The 18594-nt window shown below is 30.6% G+C and overlaps 1 protein-coding gene across 1 annotated transcript in view; it reads left to right on the top strand.

Moving 5' to 3' along the window:
- The window catches only part of LOC106691614 (sodium channel protein 60E-like), a gene marked incomplete at its 5' end in the record, with an annotated part of 34177 nt that extends 15864 nt beyond the window's left edge, over positions 1–18313 (top strand). Inside the window, 5 exons of the mRNA XM_024363755.1 lie at positions 7019–7160; positions 7263–7397; positions 13407–13725; positions 16064–16242; positions 18047–18313. Of these exons, the coding sequence (XP_024219523.1) occupies positions 7019–7160; positions 7263–7397; positions 13407–13725; positions 16064–16242; positions 18047–18313 (1042 nt within the window). The remainder of the gene's footprint in view (positions 1–7018; positions 7161–7262; positions 7398–13406; positions 13726–16063; positions 16243–18046) is intronic.
- Positions 18314–18594: the final 281 nt, after the last annotated feature.

The raw sequence follows: 18594 nt of genomic DNA, 5'->3' as shown, positions 1-18594 counted from the left end.
AGATAAATTCCAATAAATCCCATCAAATCACCTTTACCCTTCGTCGTAAACCTACTGACTGCCCTACAGTTTCATTTAATGATGTTACTCTTACCCCTGTCAAACAGATCTGCTACCTTGGACTACATTTGGACAAACAATTAACCTGGAATACACACAAGACTGAAAATACAGGAAACTGCTCGTCGATTTTGACTATTACACCACTTACTAGAAAAACGTTCTAAACTTCCAACACATTACAAAAGACTGATCTACATGACTGTAATAAGGCCAATCTGGACGTATGTAGTTGAGCTTTGGGGCTCCACTAAACCTTCAAATTCCTCTTGTATTCAATCCTTACAATCCAAAATCCTCCTTTGTCACAAATAAAATCATACATAAAGACCTTAATGTTCCCTATGTAACCGATCTAGCCTGAACCAGATATCACTCCTTCCATTATAAACTCTCTAACCACTCAAACCGCCTCATTTCTAACCTTGCATCCTCTTCCATTCCTGACAATCCTCCAAGGCGTCTGAAAATAAGATGGCCACGAAACCAGCTAATGTAAAATGTCATTAGAGTGCTACCAATGGGTAGTTTCTCTACATGCCTGTAACACTCCAATTTAACTTAGATCAGATTTACTAAATGTATTATAATAATCTTTGCAGTAATGTTCCTTCTTGATATCCTCATTTTATTTGCAGTACCACCATCTGTAAATATCTGTTCAACTAGGATTTATACTTACATCAAGATAGCAGGACATGAATTGTCATTGCAAGTAATAAATTCATTTAATTGTTATTAATTTCCATGAGCCATACTGTTGCTTGAAGAAAACATAATTTAGTAAGAAATTGGTATAGGAAGAATTTGTCTGTCACCTCTGTTCACTCAAATTAAATCATGAGTGGAGTAAGTTTTGAAAAACTATTAGTATGGTTTTCTGACAAACCCATGCAATGATATAATTTTTTTTTGTAAGGTCTGATCCTAGGCCATGTGCCACAGTTGGTTTTATATTGGCTTATAGAAGCAGAAATTAAGAAAAGTTTGGAAAATTTATACAAATATCTGCATAACAAAAGAGAAGTTCATTGAATGCTACAACATCCCATTTATACCAATCATTCAGCATAATGAACTAAAAGAACATTGAAGCATATTGAGTAAGTAATATAAAATAGAAAAAGTTTTGAGAAATACTTGTCAGCCTAAAAGTAGTCGGAAACACCAATGAATTTACTTGGCAACTGCAGAATATGCAATTTTAAAAATCGTTATATAAAATTCTATAAATGCATATACATTTGAAAACCCTTATTGTCACCCGAAAATTAAAGATTTATGCCTTGCAAATATTCATCAATCCTTTATGGGATATAAATTCAATCAACTCTACAGCCAGGAAAATAGATAATTGCAGAAAAAAATTGTATTTAAAATAGATTATTAGCCTTATATATATATTATATTCTTATGTTCTTTAAATTATTTTTTCAAATTTCTTAGGCAGGAAAGCTTTTTCTTGTTTTATTTTTGAATTCTAAAAATTAATTAAATAATAAATTATGAAAAGTCTATAAAACCAAACAATTATGATTTTTCTCTGTTTATTTAATGAGAAAAATTGCTTTATCACAATAAAAGGTAATCATCATATTACAGAAAATAGAACTTCATTTTTCAACCACATTACCATTTGAGATGTTTCTGAAAGTAGGCTTTAGATATTATATTTTATCATCATAACATTATTTTATTTTTCCAATTTGTTTATAATGGTTGTTCCAATGAAATGATAATTTTATTTGGATTTAATCATATTGTTTGTAGAATATCTTAAAACAGGAGCCAGTGGACTGCAACTTACACACTATTCTTTAACGTTAAAACTGTTGGATGATGAAGATATTTCATCATCTTTCATTCTTTCCACTTTCAATTTTTTTTCTTTATTTATAATAATTTAAAGGTAGGAAAGTAATAGAAAATATTCGCCCTGGGCTATAATTATTAATAAACTTATAAATTTACAATACTTTAATTATGCTTTACAAAAATGTTATAATTTTTTTAAATGGTTAATAACAGAAATAAAAAAATTTCAATTAAACAATGTGTATAATTAATTATAAAATAAAGATGGAAATAATAATCACTCAAATTTTCACCCTTGACATCATTTGCTTTAAAATATTGAAGAAAATTGCATCAAATATGTTTTTACATTCATCCATCTTTATTCTTATTTGCTCATATTCATTAATTTTGCAGTCCAATATTTTGAAACTAGTTTCAAGATTTTTATGTTAAAAACTTATAAAAGAATTACTTAGAAGTTCTTATAAATTTTAAGCATCAAGTGCTCATGAAAATGCATTAATTGATTAATTGTAACTGTAATTGATTAATTGGCAAAAAAAAAATTTTTCAGGCCTGCCTATGAAAAAAATGCCTCTACCAAACTGAAAATGTTTGTAAAATCAATGAAACTACATATATCTGGGAAGAAGGCTTTTCACAGAAGAAAGTTATATCTGGATTTTCTTTTTAGGAAGTTTGATTATATTAATTTTTTAGATTGTTGAGGTGAAAAAACTTTCATACACATTACGCCATTAATAGATTAGCCATATAGATATAAAAAACCAGAGAAAATATGTGAGACTAAAATGGTCCAATCATAAATTTTAATTTTAATTACTCAATAGATTAATACTGGACATATCAATAAAGAGGTAATAAAACAGCACACTGGACATTTTGATACGGTCCAAAGATGTAATGTCCCAATATAGAGCATTGTTTTGTGCTACAGAGATAGATGAATGCACCATCAGTGAAAGACAATAAATTAAATAATGTAGTGTAAAACAATTTTCAACTATGATTATATAGATGACATGATTCCTATAGGGAAATTGAAAATATGACAAGTATGTGGTAATTATGATTACAAATTTTTTAAATATATATACACAATTACTTAATTTTAGGATTGTAAAGGTGCATGACCTTATATATATATATATATATATATATATATACACATATATATATATATATATACACATATATATACAGTGTGCTTATATGTACGGTGATAGTGTGTATGATGCCCTAGGGGACAACGGTAGCAGCGTGGCAACGCGTCTGTCTACCAACCCAAAGATTGTGAGTTTGAGCCGGTCCTTACCTATTGATCATGAGTAATTTTTCCTCAACATTAATCCCACAGAGGGACTTGTATTTTAAAAAATTGGCTATATTCAATGAATGGAATTAGCATAATACATTTATAGTGTTCATTTTATATTTTTAAATTGTTTATATCATTTCCAGATTCAGTTAAAGTCTACGAGTAAAAGAAAAATATCAATAAGGCACATGATCAAAGAAAAAAGCCATATGATAAATATAAATGGAAGATAGATTATCAATAATATAATGTGATAATAAAAGGAAGCTGGTAACGGTTACAGTCCAAGAAAACTCAAATACTAATGAGGAGAAGATGGTTGGGGGGTGCGGTCAAATTATAACACAAATAAGTTGAGATTACTTATTTAATTTTGCCAACGTTTCGGCCTGAATTTCTAGCCTTCATCAGGGCTAAAAACAAAGAACAAGATAACAGCCAATGAATACAATACAAAAAAAAAAAAATTATAAACAGAATGACATAAAGTAAATAATTATATAGAATAAAATTAAAGTGATGAAAGAAGTGGAAAATAAAATGTATATGTAGGCAACTGAATAGGTAAGCAAAAATAACATAATTAAGGAAATAAAATAGAAATTTTAAGTTATATAATGCAAAGGAATATGAATATATTAGTTTATTAATAATTTAAAAATTAAAATTATAAAAAGAAAAAATAAAATTGAGAGAAAGAAAATATATGTAACTTATGAAATATGTAACCATAATATTAGAATAAAGAAACAAAATATGAAGTAAAGTTAGACAAAAGAAGTGAATAGAAAATATAACGATATTAATGTATGGTGAATATAACTAATAACGTGGGTAAGGAAAAATAAGAAAATAATAGAGAAAGAGAATGGGTAAAAGAAAGGAAAAAAGAGAATAAAACATAAAACAAGCCTGTTAGTAGCAGATCAAACAGCCAAGTGACATCCACGCCGCGAGCGACAAGCAGGGAGACTCAGAATTAAAAAATACGTTACGAAGATGACAAGGTATTCAAGGCAACGTTACAAGTGGGTAAAAAAAAAAAATAAAAGTAGAAAATATTTAAAAGAGAAAAGGGTGAAAGAGTGTGACGACAAATGGTCTTAAAAGATGTTATGAATAGTTATAAGAATGACGAAGTTACCGGAAGATTACAATGTGTTATAAGTATTTGAATATTTAAAAACTGTTAAAGAGGGTGACGGCAAATGTTTTAGAAAAAAATAAACAATACGTTAAAAAGTGGGCAGGAAAAAAAAAATAAATACATATCATAGTATACATGTCGCGTCCCCTTTTTTTTCCGCCCACTTTCTATCGTATTGTTTAACTTTTTAAATTTTTTCTAAAACATTTTTCGTCACCTTTTTATATGTTTTCCTCTTTTTAACAGTTTTTACCGTATACATAAAACCATATTTCCCAGTACAAAACTTTTATCAACTCCTGTAACTCTTTTACCTCTAATTGTCTGAACATGCTTTAATGCTCAATTATTCTTTTAACTTTGATCATAAATTAATTCTTGCTACTGTCCCCAACCATAAAAAATACCTCATTTCGGAATCCATTCATTTCAATTTAATACGGAAATCCATCAATCATAAAGTTGATAAAGACTGTATCTCCCTGACATACCGACACATCTTAAGCCTTTTTAAATCTCTATAATTCTTCTTTTGTTCTATGTTCTGCATTTTAAAAGCCAACTTGCCTGCGATATCTTTTATCTGGTTTTATTTTCCATATTTTAAATTCTCCTCCTCCCCATACTAACTTTTATTATTTTATATTTACTATCCATCCTTTTTCTTTTATATTTATATATTTTATCTGCACTTTATATTCTTATGTTACTTTCGACTTATTAGTGAAAATATATATATTATTTTTGTTTATACTTTGCCTCCCTATTGTATATATTTGCTCAATATTCATTTAATGTTTGCCTATTTTTAATATTTTCTTTAATTTGCTGATACTCTTTACTTTAACCCAGGAGAGGTGTAGCCTTGAACATTTTGCTGATGTTGGGAAATAAATGTCTATATTTTCCTAATATTTCATCTGTTTTGTTCATACTTTTGCCTACCTTCGGTTAACCCTGTGATATTGTTATTGCCACCTGTTTATGTTACTCCTTCTTTTACCTTATCACCTATACTCAATCATAAAGATTTTTGTCATCATCACATCCAATTTTATTTAAAAAATAGTATAATTCCTCTACCATTTAATAAATGCTTATGGCACACCTCTTAGGGGATAGAAAATTAGGACACTCCTGTCAGGTTAACATTATTTTCTAATATAATGTATTACTTAACCGTCAACCACCGCAACTTCCTTTATACCCCACTACTTCCGGTCAACCTTTCATTTTTGTACTTGCCAGCAATCTGTCAAGTATGTTTCAGGTCTTGTTTATGATCTTCCTTTATCTTGATTTTTGTCTTATTCCTTTTTTTCCATATTTTAGTGTATTTTAAATTTCTTTTATATCTGTTGTCATTTCCGTTTTCATTAATTGTCTAAAATCTTTTGTAATTCTTATTTTATTTTACATTTCACTGTACATCTTTTTATATTTTTTTAATTTATTTTTACCTCATTTAAGTGTTTATATCTTTTTTTAGCCCTGCGACCAGGAGCAAAATGTTGGCTCATATTAAATAGTTTTATGAGTATTTGAGTATTTCTTTGACCACACCTGGACCATCTTCCTTTTATTACAAATGGAAGAAAGTGAAACCTACTCCAATATAGTTAAATGAGAAACATAGATTAACTAAAAAAAGTTCATAATACATTTATTATTATTTTTAAATAATTGAAATATTGTGTGACCCTTTCAATATTCTACTTAAGACTTCCTGTTCCAAAGAGGTTGCCAACCCTTTACAGACCTACCAAGGCAATGAATATCTAAGCCATAGGATTACTATAGTAATTAGTATTTATATTTATCTTTGTACCTTTTATTTATTTATTTCCTTGAAGCCATACCCATATGAGAAGACTGTTCATATTCACTAACTGTATATTTAATTTAATTAAGTATAAAAATTAAATAAAATTAAAAAAAATCTAAAAATTAATAAACAAAATAATGATAATAATTTTATACAATAATAAGGTGATCAAAAAACTGCCAGAAGTGGTTGGAGTTGATTCTGTTCCTCTTGAGGAAAAAAAATTATGAAAATGCAAACGCATTGATAAAAAATGTACGGATTAATTTAAATGGGTGTACCATTAATATTTAATCAAATCATTTACTTTTTGAAGAAATGCTTTTGATATATTTTCTATTATTATAATAACACTCACCTACATGAAAAGTGACAACTCAAAAACATTAAATTTTACTGTTGAAGCATAAGAAAATGGGACCTGCAGATCATAATCACTGGCAAAAAGTAAAGAGGAAAACTTTCGTTCTTAAAAATGAAACTTTTCTTGATTTATAAAAGAACTTATACTTGGAGCTATTATCACACCACTAAGATATGCTCCTCTTTTTGCTTTAATATTTAAAATTAATTGGGGACGAAAAATGATAACGTTCCATTTAATGGTTTTCCTAATAAGTACGCTTATAACACTTTGTTACAAGAGCCCACATTCAATTCAAACCAATATTTGAAATAAAATACTAAAAAAATTTTTTTAGTTCTGTTACTTTTTTCTTCAGTGAACAGTATGTTAAAGAAGTAATCAATAAACTCATGTATATGGTTATTGTATCAAACTTTTTTTTATACTAACAATTTTTTTAAAGCAACATTGGTATTTACCTCCTTCCTTTTTTTTATATTTCAGGCATTGTCCACAAGGATATATTTGTTTAAGAGTGGGAGAAAATCCAAATCATGGTTACACGAGCTTCGATAATTTTTTATGGTCTATGCTAACAACATTTCAATTAATAACGTTGGATTATTGGGAAAACGTTTATAATATGGTTGGTAAATTTTATATATAATGATTCTTGTTTAATCATATACATTAATCTAAGATGACGTTTTACCATATATCTGTTTAATAACTTTTTTTTTTTTTTAAGGTGATTGCATCTTGTGGTCCATTCAGTGTTATTTTCTTTACTGTTGTTGTTTTCTTTGGATCTTTTTATCTGATTAATTTGATGTTAGCCGTAGTTGCTTTAAGTTATGAAGAAGAGGCAGAAATTACACAGGAAGTATGTGCATTTATATTTAATCAGCTTTACTGTTTATATTAATTTACAATTTTGTCAGTTTTTTAGATCCAAGTTACGTAATTAATTTTTTCGATTTTACTTTTTAAAATAGATTTATTTTCACATAAACAATACAACTATCCAAACAGTATAATAAGTAATGAGCAAGAACAAATGCGAAGATATTTTGTTTTCATTATTTGATTCCTCCCTCTGTAAGTTTGAGGCTCTAACAAAAACAAAAGGAAACACTATGGTAAAGTCCAGGTGTAGGTGGATTTGCTTCAGGTAAAGTTGATGGTTGATGTTGGTTAACAGTACGATGGTTCTTGCTACAATATTTTTTGGAATATGTTATAGTAATATAGTATAAAACTAAGAATAAGACAAATTATAACTAAAATACATAATAGAATATAGTAAAGAGGTAAATCATTATTAGAAGGTAAATCAAGAAGAGGTTTAAGTGGTAACATATGTACATTAGTATTATAATTTTGAATTTTCAAGGCTTTGAATTCTTTATACATTGGCAAAGCTCTTTTATCAAACAATACTTCGTTGTTATTAAGTTTAATTAAACTGCAATTGATTAAAAATATAGTTTCATTTGATTTTCTACATATAGTTACTTTATGAATATTAAAAGTTAAATAAAAATCAATTGAAGGTATGTAATGTATAAGAGGCTTACTATGAGTAACAATAGTCTTCAAAGGTTGGCTTTGTAATGCTATTTTAACAAAATAAAACATTATGTTATTTTTAATAGAACAATGAATTTGTCTCAACTGCAAAAGTGCCTTAATGTCTTTAGTATAGTAATAAATGTAATATTATATGTTTGTTGTACATTTCTTAAATTTTAAATTCCAGGATGCTAGAATAAATAATATTTAATTTACAGAATTCCAAAGAATTTTCGATGTCATTGAGTTTATTATTTAATAATACTAAATTGAGAAAAATATTATTATATTGTTGATTAAGTTCAATTTGAGTGAATAATGGATTATACAACAGCTGTTTGATTTTTTTATTATTAATCTGGATTATGGAGATATGATTGAATTTATCTATTAGTTTCTGATTAACTATTTGGTTTTTAATATTTGTTTCCATATGGAAAGAGTTTTGTGTTCGTGTGTGTATAGCTTTGTCATAGTACTCATTGTCGTTTGAGTCCATATTTTGGTTAACCATGAAATAGCACTGCCTAACCTCTTAATGTGTCCTCTTTTATGGCTACGGTTATTAATAAATAAATTATCAAGTTTATTTCTAAGAAAATGATAATATTTAAAGAGCGATTTTGCATAATTTGTTTTGTTTAAATTGTATGTTGAATTAATAGCGGTCAAGATGTTTGTCAATTCTACGTCTAAGGTTTCTACATTAATTATATGAACAAATGTGTAGTGTTGTTGAGATAAATATGCTGATGGAAATTTATTAGTAATGATTCCAGGTTCTTTAGTTCAATGAGTCACTGTCTCTGACGAGCAAGGTCTAGCTGACGATTAGCACTGGGTCAACATCTGTATCAGAATGCAAGTCGTCAATTGGGTATTATCTTGGTCTTTTAACAAGATTGGGATGAACTTTAAATTGTCGTTTATTAATAGTTACTAGTCTAGTTTTTTGGGAGAAATTAACTTTTTTTTTATTTTTGTTTGGTTTTCCCGTATTGTACGTTTTTTACATAAATTTCTCCTTCGGGGTATTTGTATGTTTTCCCGAGTTTTATTCAATTTATCAGTCTTGGTTTCTTTTTTCTTTTTAATGATTTCCTGTACCGCTTTGTGTATTAATTGTTTTTTGTCATGATACTGTTTCACCTTTTGTTTTAGTATAAGGTCTTATGTTGGTTTGTCAGTTTGAGTACCAAAAGTGATTTCATTAGGAGTTAGTTTTAGATTGCTTACTTATTGTGTTATTGTAGGTTTTTAACCTACTGTTAGTAATTTATAAATGGATAATTTTTTTCTGCCTTAATAATATTTAAAATTTCAATTAAAGTTGACTGAGCTCTGTTAATTAGCCTATTTGAATCTGAATGATTAGGTGTAATAAAGTGAGTTTCAATATTTTTATATTTAAGAAAGTTTTCGACAAGTCCGTTTTTAAATTCTGGTCCGTTGTCAAATTCTATAATACTGGGACAAGGGAAACTACTCAAATATGTTTCCATAGAATTCATAATTTCGTTGACAGAAGTTGTTGGAATAATATTACCATATAATTTCTTGGAGAAACAGTCTATCATTTTAAATATAAGTTTTCCGTCAAAATGTAGTGTAGTACGTCTGCTTGTAATTTTTTAAATAGTTTGATTTCAAATACTTGTCTGATAGGGCGTCTGTCATATTTGAGCAATTTTCATAGACAACAATTATTAATAATTTTGGTAATTATTTCTGTTTTTTCTTCCATATTCAGGTGATCGGTTCTAATTAATTGAGGTATTTCTTTAATGGCTTTTAAATTTTCATTTGACGTTTCGGAACTAATGGTCACGTCGTCAGGAATTTTCTTACTGATATTTAAAATTTCTTCTGCTTCTACCTGTTCAGGGCAAATGGTCATTACTTCGGCAAAGTTTACACAGCATAACATTTTATTATTATTTACTTCTTAAATCCTTCTTATAAAGTATATTTATTATTTAATAATGTATCCTTATTTATTAATCTATATTTTAAATTCTTATTAGTAATAGGTAATTCTATGAAATTTAAACCTAGTTCTAACTTAATTTTTTTTTTCATCTGAACTTAACTTTAGGGGTATAGTACCAAGAGAATATACAAGAATATCGTTTTCTGGGTGAAACCTAATTTTTAATTTTTTCTTCGTATCGTATCCCAAAAGAATGTTATATTTTTTTGAAAAAGGAAGGACATAGGATTTGACTTTTCCATTCGTTCTAAATACTTTTTGTACATTTAAATAACAACTGTTTGGTCCATTTTCTGTCTCTGTTGGTATAACTACAATAAAGGAGTCTTCAAATATTTGAATATTTGTGGATATTACATCGGGGTTGACATAATTTTCGTTGGCTTCCGTTTCTACATTTCGCAATCCTCAAAATATGCCAAAGCTTTAGCTAATAAATCCTAAAGACTGTGTTTTGTGAATCTGTTTTAGGGTGTTGAACATTGTGATTTTGAGATCTATTAAATGGGTGGTTTCGATGATTAAGATGTTTAAAGCTTTGTGATCTAAATTGGGATGATCCAGGTTTTTGGTATTGTTGATTATTGTTTTGGTATTATTGATTATTATAATGATTTCTAGGTTGAGAGGTTTGATTAGGGGAATTATTATGATGGTTCTGATAAAGATTTTTTTTTAAAGGATGATGATTATTATTATTGAGGTGTGCAATAACAAAAGAGCACTAATACATTATACTTGTAACTTCATCTAGTGCTTTAGGGTCAAAAAGAATATGATTACTACAAGTAGGGCGTAAAGATTTATAGGTATGGTCAATAATTTCTTTATCTGTTCTTTTCACCATTTCGGTTATAATTTCTTGACTCAATCCGTCTAATTTCAGTCTAATATTTATTACTTAATTCTTGAATCCTATTAATAAACTCGATGAGACTTTCTTTGAAATTTGTTTTTGTTTGGAAAATTTCGTCCTTTAACATTTCAAATGACATTGGGTCAGCAAAATGATCTGTTAAAAGTTTTAATCATGTTCGAACATGAGTTACATTGTTAGCAAGTAAAACATTTCAAACAGACACAGATAGTTTAGATTTAATTTTATAAACAAAAGATTATGATTAGCATCTCTTTCTATTATATTACTAGCAAATACAGTTTTATAGGCACTTTCGACCACTTCACAAAAGAATGCCAGTTCATTTGGATTACCATCAAATGGTGGTATGGGATCATAATTCATGCGTGAAATTTTATAACTGATATTCATTGTTATATTTAATTTTAGAACTACTCACTGTCTAAAAAGACTGATCCAGGTTTGAGCACTGTTGGATGATCTTCCAAGGGTCGTCCACGAATAAAGACAAGAGGTCTCCAACAGTGAAGAATTTCCGGTTCAACTGGACACGACTGTAGTAATTCTCTTCAGTTTTGTGGTCCCTGTTTGGGCGCCAGTTACGTAATTATTTGTTCGATTTCACTTTTTAAAAAAGATTTATTTTCACACAAACAATGTAATTAATCAAACAGAATAATAAGTAATGAGCAAGTACTAGACGCGAAGATGACTGCTACTCGATGGCTGTATGGCTACCTCATATATACCTTTAGTTTAGCTGGAGTCAGCAATACTCCATTTTATAATGTTTTCATTATTTAACTTCCATCCTATAATATTCTTTATCCTCTCTGTTTATTGTATGCATTTTTTTTTTTTAAGTGAAATAATTTTTTTTTTCCATTTCTCTTAATTATACATATGTATGGAGTACGCCTTCCACTAAAGGCCAGACTCACAATCACTTTTTATTAGCTGGTGGGATGTCGTGGACTGTATATAATGAAAATAAAACATGGTTAACTGAAAAGGAAAATCATTTCTCTAAGTTACAGGTAGTAGGGGGTGGCCGAAATAAAACATTTGTTGTTAGATGTGTTAATGAATTTGGAATAACTGGACTATGGAAAACTATGGATTTAATGATGTGGTTGATGATGATGATGAATGTTTTTTATGCTGAATTAGGTGGACTTACTCCATTCTCCAGTTACTCCCTCATTATTTCTTGAATTCCTTCATTTCTTGATCTCTCTCTCTCTCTCTCTGGCTCTGCTCCAGGGGGGGGCACTTCAGTGTCTCTCTACTCACGCATTTTGCACCAAAGATGATAATTATTATTATTATATGGGCGATAGACCTATACGATAGCGTTTCTTGACGTTGTTTTTTCGTAGGGTTGGTTCGTAACTCCCTAGCCTATTTTTTGTGAGCGCCACCCATTGGCTAACGGGCCTCACAAATGCACGGGGGATGCTGCGAGTGAATTTTTGTATAATTTTATGCTTTTAAAAATCCCGGATGGGGCCGGGGCCGAACTCGCAACGCCGGGGTTGGTAGACAGGCGCGTTGCCACGCTGCTACCACTGCCCCTTATTTATTTTCACTCCCTAATTTATCAATCCTTCAAACCCATTTGAATCTTCAATATTGATTAATCTTCTCCCATTATCATATGCTGCCTCAAGTAGGTTATAGAAATTTAATATTGGCTGATAAGTAGTCCACATTTGCGCCCTATAATTATCCAGCACAATTTTTATATTATACTTGGAATAGCAATCAAAGCATATTTCTAGTTCTTCATAGAAGGCATTGATCAAGTCCTTATGTTAATTCTGTAGGTCTAAGGACACATATTAAACTAATATTATAAAACTTCGCCCAGATTCAGAGTATGCCTGCAATAACAGGCCTAAAATCAATAACGTGCTGAGCCAAATACAAAAACCAGATGTAAATGTATGATGGCAGTTGTTACAGATCTTGTATACAGTGTAGTTTCCTTTTCTTTGGAAAATCCACCTGATTTCCTTTGATTGCAACTAGTCTATTTTATAGTTGTTAAAGTTATTTAAAAACACTTGGAATATTTCAGGTCGGAATAAAGCCAATAACATATTCCATAAGGCAATCGGGTAGTTCAATCTAAGGTTGCTGAGTTGTTTTTCATGAATCAGTCCTACTAATTTTTTTTTTAGGTTTGTTGTTATCATAGATTTAAGGGGAGCAGATTATATACCCCTTGTCCATCACTATTTTTCACACAAGGAAATTATAAAAAAACTAAATAAGCTAATATTTTTAATGGTATCTACATTGTGTAGCAAGATTTGTCGAACATTTTCAATGGAGTAAATCTTCTTACATGCATGGCTTCTATCTATCTTGAGCCTATATCCATATGCATTTTTTAATTATTTAATCATTCAATTTATTTCTAACTTTCAATAATTTAAATTATCTTTTACGGAACATTTTATTCATAGGAAAGAAGAAAGGATCTCACTGACCACCGTGATGATTCAACATTCAGTTTTGATCCTTCTAAGATCTCTGTGAAACAATTAGATAAGTGTAACAAGAGGCGTATTGACTCCAGAAAAGGAGTACTTCTTAGCTCCTACTCCCGGAAGAAGACACGAAGGAGGAAACGAAGAGGAGGTGTAAGTGGCCCTGAAGGAGGTGATAGATCAGTATCACCAAGCCCAAAACGACTCTGCACTGCCCCTCCTACGTCACCACCTGTCGATAAAAAAACTGAAGGGACTGTCCGCTCTACTCCTACAACTCTCCATCCTTCACCTTGTACGTAATTATTTGTTCCAATCACTCAAATATTAATTATAACAAATATAGGCTTAAAATAGGAAATACAATTATTTAAGTTTACATCTTTCGTAAATTGATTTCCACTCAACAACCAAGCTTTGCTTTTAGATAGGTTCACGTGATATTAGTTAAAAATGTTGACTTAATAAATTAAATAATTTGTAGTTTTGGAAGTAGCAACAGCTTTGGGAGTTCTCAATTACACCATTTTATTGATTTATGAAACAATTTGAGGTAACATTACTGCTTCTTACTTATATTGTTTACCCTTCTCAGTTTAGTTGCATTCCCTATCAACTTGAAAAGTTCCAAGAGAATCTCAGTAGAATAAGAGTTTCAGTAATAACAACCGAATGTTCTTCGGCCTAATTTAACTGCAATCTGACTTTGTGGGTGAGGGGGTGGCGAATAAAACTAAATTAGAAATGAGTGGAATGTTAGTTTATAATATTAATAGGTAAATATTAGTTTATAGTAATTAAAATTAAATGCATTTGTTACTGATATAGATTCATATTGAAAAATAAAATAATACAAACAAGGATAATTTTCTGAAATCTGATCCTGATTAAACTTTAAGTTTCTAACAACTAGAGTATGCCACTCACATAGTTATGAACTCTTACCAGGCATCATCATTAGTTATCCTGATTGCCTACTTGGCCACTAGACTTCTCTTTTCAGACATATTCGTGTCAGAAAAAATAAAATAAATGTCAATGCACCTTTTTTACAAGGCCAATAATGAGTGAAATAATTTTGTTATGAATACTGCTTTCTATCAGCTGGACGAAAGTAAATAAGCATCAAGTTAGCGGTGTCTCTCTCTTCCACAATGCTCACATTTTCATTGAATTAACACGATTTATTTTGAAGTTGTAACTAAGTGTCACTTTTGCTAGAAATTGCCATTACTCAACTTCCCTGCATATAAGCATCAAGAGTTGTCTCCTTGTATTCCATGATGGTTAAAGATTCAAGTTCGAAAATGTCCCTCAATTAGAGTGGTTTTACATGAAAAATATGAAAATAAGTTTTTTTATGCATTGTAGAGACAATATATTTCAAATATCCCATCATTCGGTCTCTGTCATAAAACAGTTTTATTACTCACATCATCTTCCTATACACATTTACCAGTTCCTTGTTTCCTTACTCATCATTCCTCACTTCAACTACTGTTGTGAGGTTCCCTATAGAATCTCAGATGGAACTAGATTTTAAAGAGCAATGAATCGTTTTATTTTTTTAATACTTATTTTCAGAATCCCCATAGTTCTCCACTATTCCCAAAATTATGTGAGATTCAGGTGCCTTTTCCCTGATCAACACTTTCAGTCTTCCTTAGTATATATTTTCAAATCCCATTCTTCTTCTTTTATCATCTTATTATTCCTATTCAAATACCAAATTCATTCTAATGCTCTCCCAACCTTGTGAGCTCTATATCAAGCGCCGTAAAACTGTTAATTTGTTTACCTCCTACCACACCAGGGGGTTATCCTATAGGTAACCAACTTATTCTAACCAGAGTAGGACGGTCAATATTGCTGTTTATGGGACCTCCATGAAATGAATGCCAACCCACCCAAGCCAGTATTGCATTAGCACCGCTACAGACTCGAGGTTGGTTAGGTGATGCCTCAACATACTCGGCAACAACAGCCTTTCTGTCCCCTAAAACTAATGCATTTAGCTAATGTTTAATTAACTGTCCAACTTCCGTATGTAGTCCTATTTATCCACCCCTTTACCCATGTTACACTTTTCTAAGAATCATAATCTAAATTTTAAAAAATTAGTATTCTATCTCTCTTTTTGCTTTTTTCACTTCCCTCTGTAAATTCTGTACAGGTTTATTCTCAAAAATACTTGTTTTTTTAGATACATAAGTGGTCTTCGCACTTACGTCAGATTCCATTCCTTGGAAACTAACTTAAGTCGAATTTGACTAAAGTCAAGTCTTAGCTGTAATACTATAAAGTATTAACTATAAAGTTAGCTCGGTGTTTATATATGCATAAACTATATTTTTTACCCTTTAATTTATCTAACAAGTCCTTTATATAATCTGCGCTCAAGTTCAATAGCTTTATATGTCATTTTAATAGACATATCAATGTATTCTTTCAAAAAAAGAATTCAATTTTCTTTTTTTAAGCCACATAATTTTGAATTCAATTTAAGTAAATTAGTTCCTGGTAGAAATTGGTAAAAGATTTAACTCTGAAACAACTTAAAACAGATCAATTTAAAACCAGGACTGCCTGTATTAATGTCAGAGAAAAATATTATAAATTTTTTATTGATTTAGATAGTAGAAGAGAGCTTCAAATGAGCAGAGAAGGGAGTAGTAACACATCTGAAGGTGGCTCGCGTGGGAGACCTGAAGCACAAAGAGAATCATCATTAGAAGATTCAGGTGTAGTAGATGACCATGAAGAAGGAGACATAGTTTCAGTGGATGTTGTCCAGTCGAGTTCATCAGTTCAAGTAAGTATTTAAATGTCATATTTTGTTTTTTCACTTTTCACTTGCTTCAGAGTTTTGTTCACTAGTTCGCGTTTTGGTCAATGTAATGTGGCGCATATGTTTTACCTCTTGAGCGTGAAAAACTTTTAACCTTAGAATTGATGATTTCTGTTCCATTATCAGATCTGATAACTTTGACCTTCTTACCTATATCTCTCTCAGTTAATACAACGGTGTTAATGAGAAAATCTGTTACTTCATTTCTGTTTTTGATCGTATGATAACCTTTAAAATGAGAGTAATCATCTTTGATTAACAGAAAATAATTAGATCCACCAACATTTGTGACCTCCATTAGACCATACAAATCAACAAGTAGTATTATACAGGATTCTATGCGTCTTCACTTGCTGGCTGGAAATAGAAGTCTATACTGTTTTCCTTGTATAAAGGAATTCCATGAGATATGAGAGTCATTGGTAAATTGTATTTTAAATTTTGATAAGATATTTTTTATATAGCATACATTTTAATGTGCAAATCTACTCTGCTAATCTAAAAGAGATAGCTGTTTAGACAGAAATAGCTCTGCTACATCACTGATTATCCTATACATACATATATACATATATATATATATATATATATACATTACATGACCATGTTGAACTCAAAAATGTTTTCCGTTTACGTAGAATTCAGAAAACACTTTTCCATTTTTAATAATTTTTTCAGGTTTTTCCTTCTCCAATTAAAAAGTCCTTTAGACAAGACTTTTGATACTGAAAATAAATTAAGTTTTAATTCAGGTACATATAAAACTTCCCGACCATTCACACTAGCTGTGACATTAATGTTTCCGTAACCTTTAACTTCCTGTAAAATCCCATCTCCAATTTTAACAAATTTCTTGCAGTTTGTTAAAGTGTCAAAATATTCTCCATAGGGACTGTAGAAATTCGTATGTATTCACTTGTCCCACTGTCAAGTTAAAATTTATCTTTATTACTTAAATTAACTTCGCGTTTTTATGGTTTAGACCATCATTCGTTTTGTTTCTCTTATTATTTAAATAATATCTACAATTATTTTTTGTGTTCCCAAGCCAAGAACAACAGTGAAAAATGATCTTATTACATTCTCATAGTATTAGGCTTCTTATTTTTATAGAAACATTAATTAGTGATGTGATTTGTTTTATAATATATAGCACACTTCTGACATTTACTACGAGAAAAAAAATACTTTGTCACCGGCATTTTCTTTAACTGAGGCTCCTCCCTCCTCTACAATGATTCAAGATGCCAACTCATTAATGGTTTATCTGGTAGGAGCAACTGATTCCCAGAAAGAAAGAAACATTATTAAAACTTTCTGATAATGATAACACAAATTTGGTTATGACTTGTCTTTCTTTATTATTATAAGTTATGGTTGGACAAGGACTGTATACAACACTAATCCTAACTCCTCATGTAAATAAACCTCAATAATGTCTATAGCATCACAGAGATAATAAACCAGTATCTTTCTAGTAAGCGAACGGTTTAATTCTGTTCCATCTTTTCCTTTTTCTTCAAGCCTTTCAGTCCAAGTACTCAAAAGTGGTACCGAGACCCAGATACTAATTGAATATTTTTCACTGAATGAAGATTTTTTTTTCTTCTAAATCTTAATTTTTTTTTAATCTAAATCTTTTTCATAAAAACCTCACCGATTGAATATTTTTTTTTAAGTTCTCTCACCCGGGATTTTTTTTTCTTTTTTCCTCCGGCTTTCTTATCTTTTACTTCGCCTAAATTGTCATTCTTTTTTACTGACCAAGATGGTTAATGGTGATGGTCAAGCACAACAACAGCCCGCATTGAGGCAGCCAGTGCTACGGATCCCGGTGGCGCAACCGGCTCCTGAAGTTCCGGCTGTCCCGGCAGTCCCGGCGGCGGCTCCAGCGCTACCCCCGCTACCAGAGATCACTCTCGCGGCTGCTCACGCCAATATGTTGGCTAAAATGAAAGTGAGAGCGATACCTCTCAGGATATTAGAAAAGCCATCTCAGACTTGGAGCGGTTCTCAGGCGAAATCGGTAAGTTAAATCACGTTATTAAAGATGGGGATCGGATCATAGAGAGGTTGGCAGCCAAGGTCTCAGAGGAGTTGCTGGACAAGAATGACGCGATTTCCCTCAAGGCAGCACTCATATGCCGGATCAAGCGAAGTGTTGTGAAACATATTCAGGCAGACAAGGAAACAGCATAGCCAGTAGTGAAGGAAAGATTAAAGAAGGCCTATGGAGGAGGCAGATGGTCCCCGGAGGAAGACATTTTCTACATGCTGCGGGAGAGGAGAAAGCACGGGCAGCCTAACGGACAGTAC

The sequence above is a fragment of the Halyomorpha halys genome, unplaced genomic scaffold (assembly GCF_000696795.3).
Source record: "Halyomorpha halys isolate HHAL.00 unplaced genomic scaffold, Hhal_1.1 Scaffold2540.1, whole genome shotgun sequence".
Lineage (NCBI taxonomy): Eukaryota > Metazoa > Arthropoda > Insecta > Hemiptera > Pentatomidae > Halyomorpha > Halyomorpha halys.
Note: the sequence above shows the minus strand (reverse complement) of the source record. Positions and strands in the feature narration are given on the sequence as shown.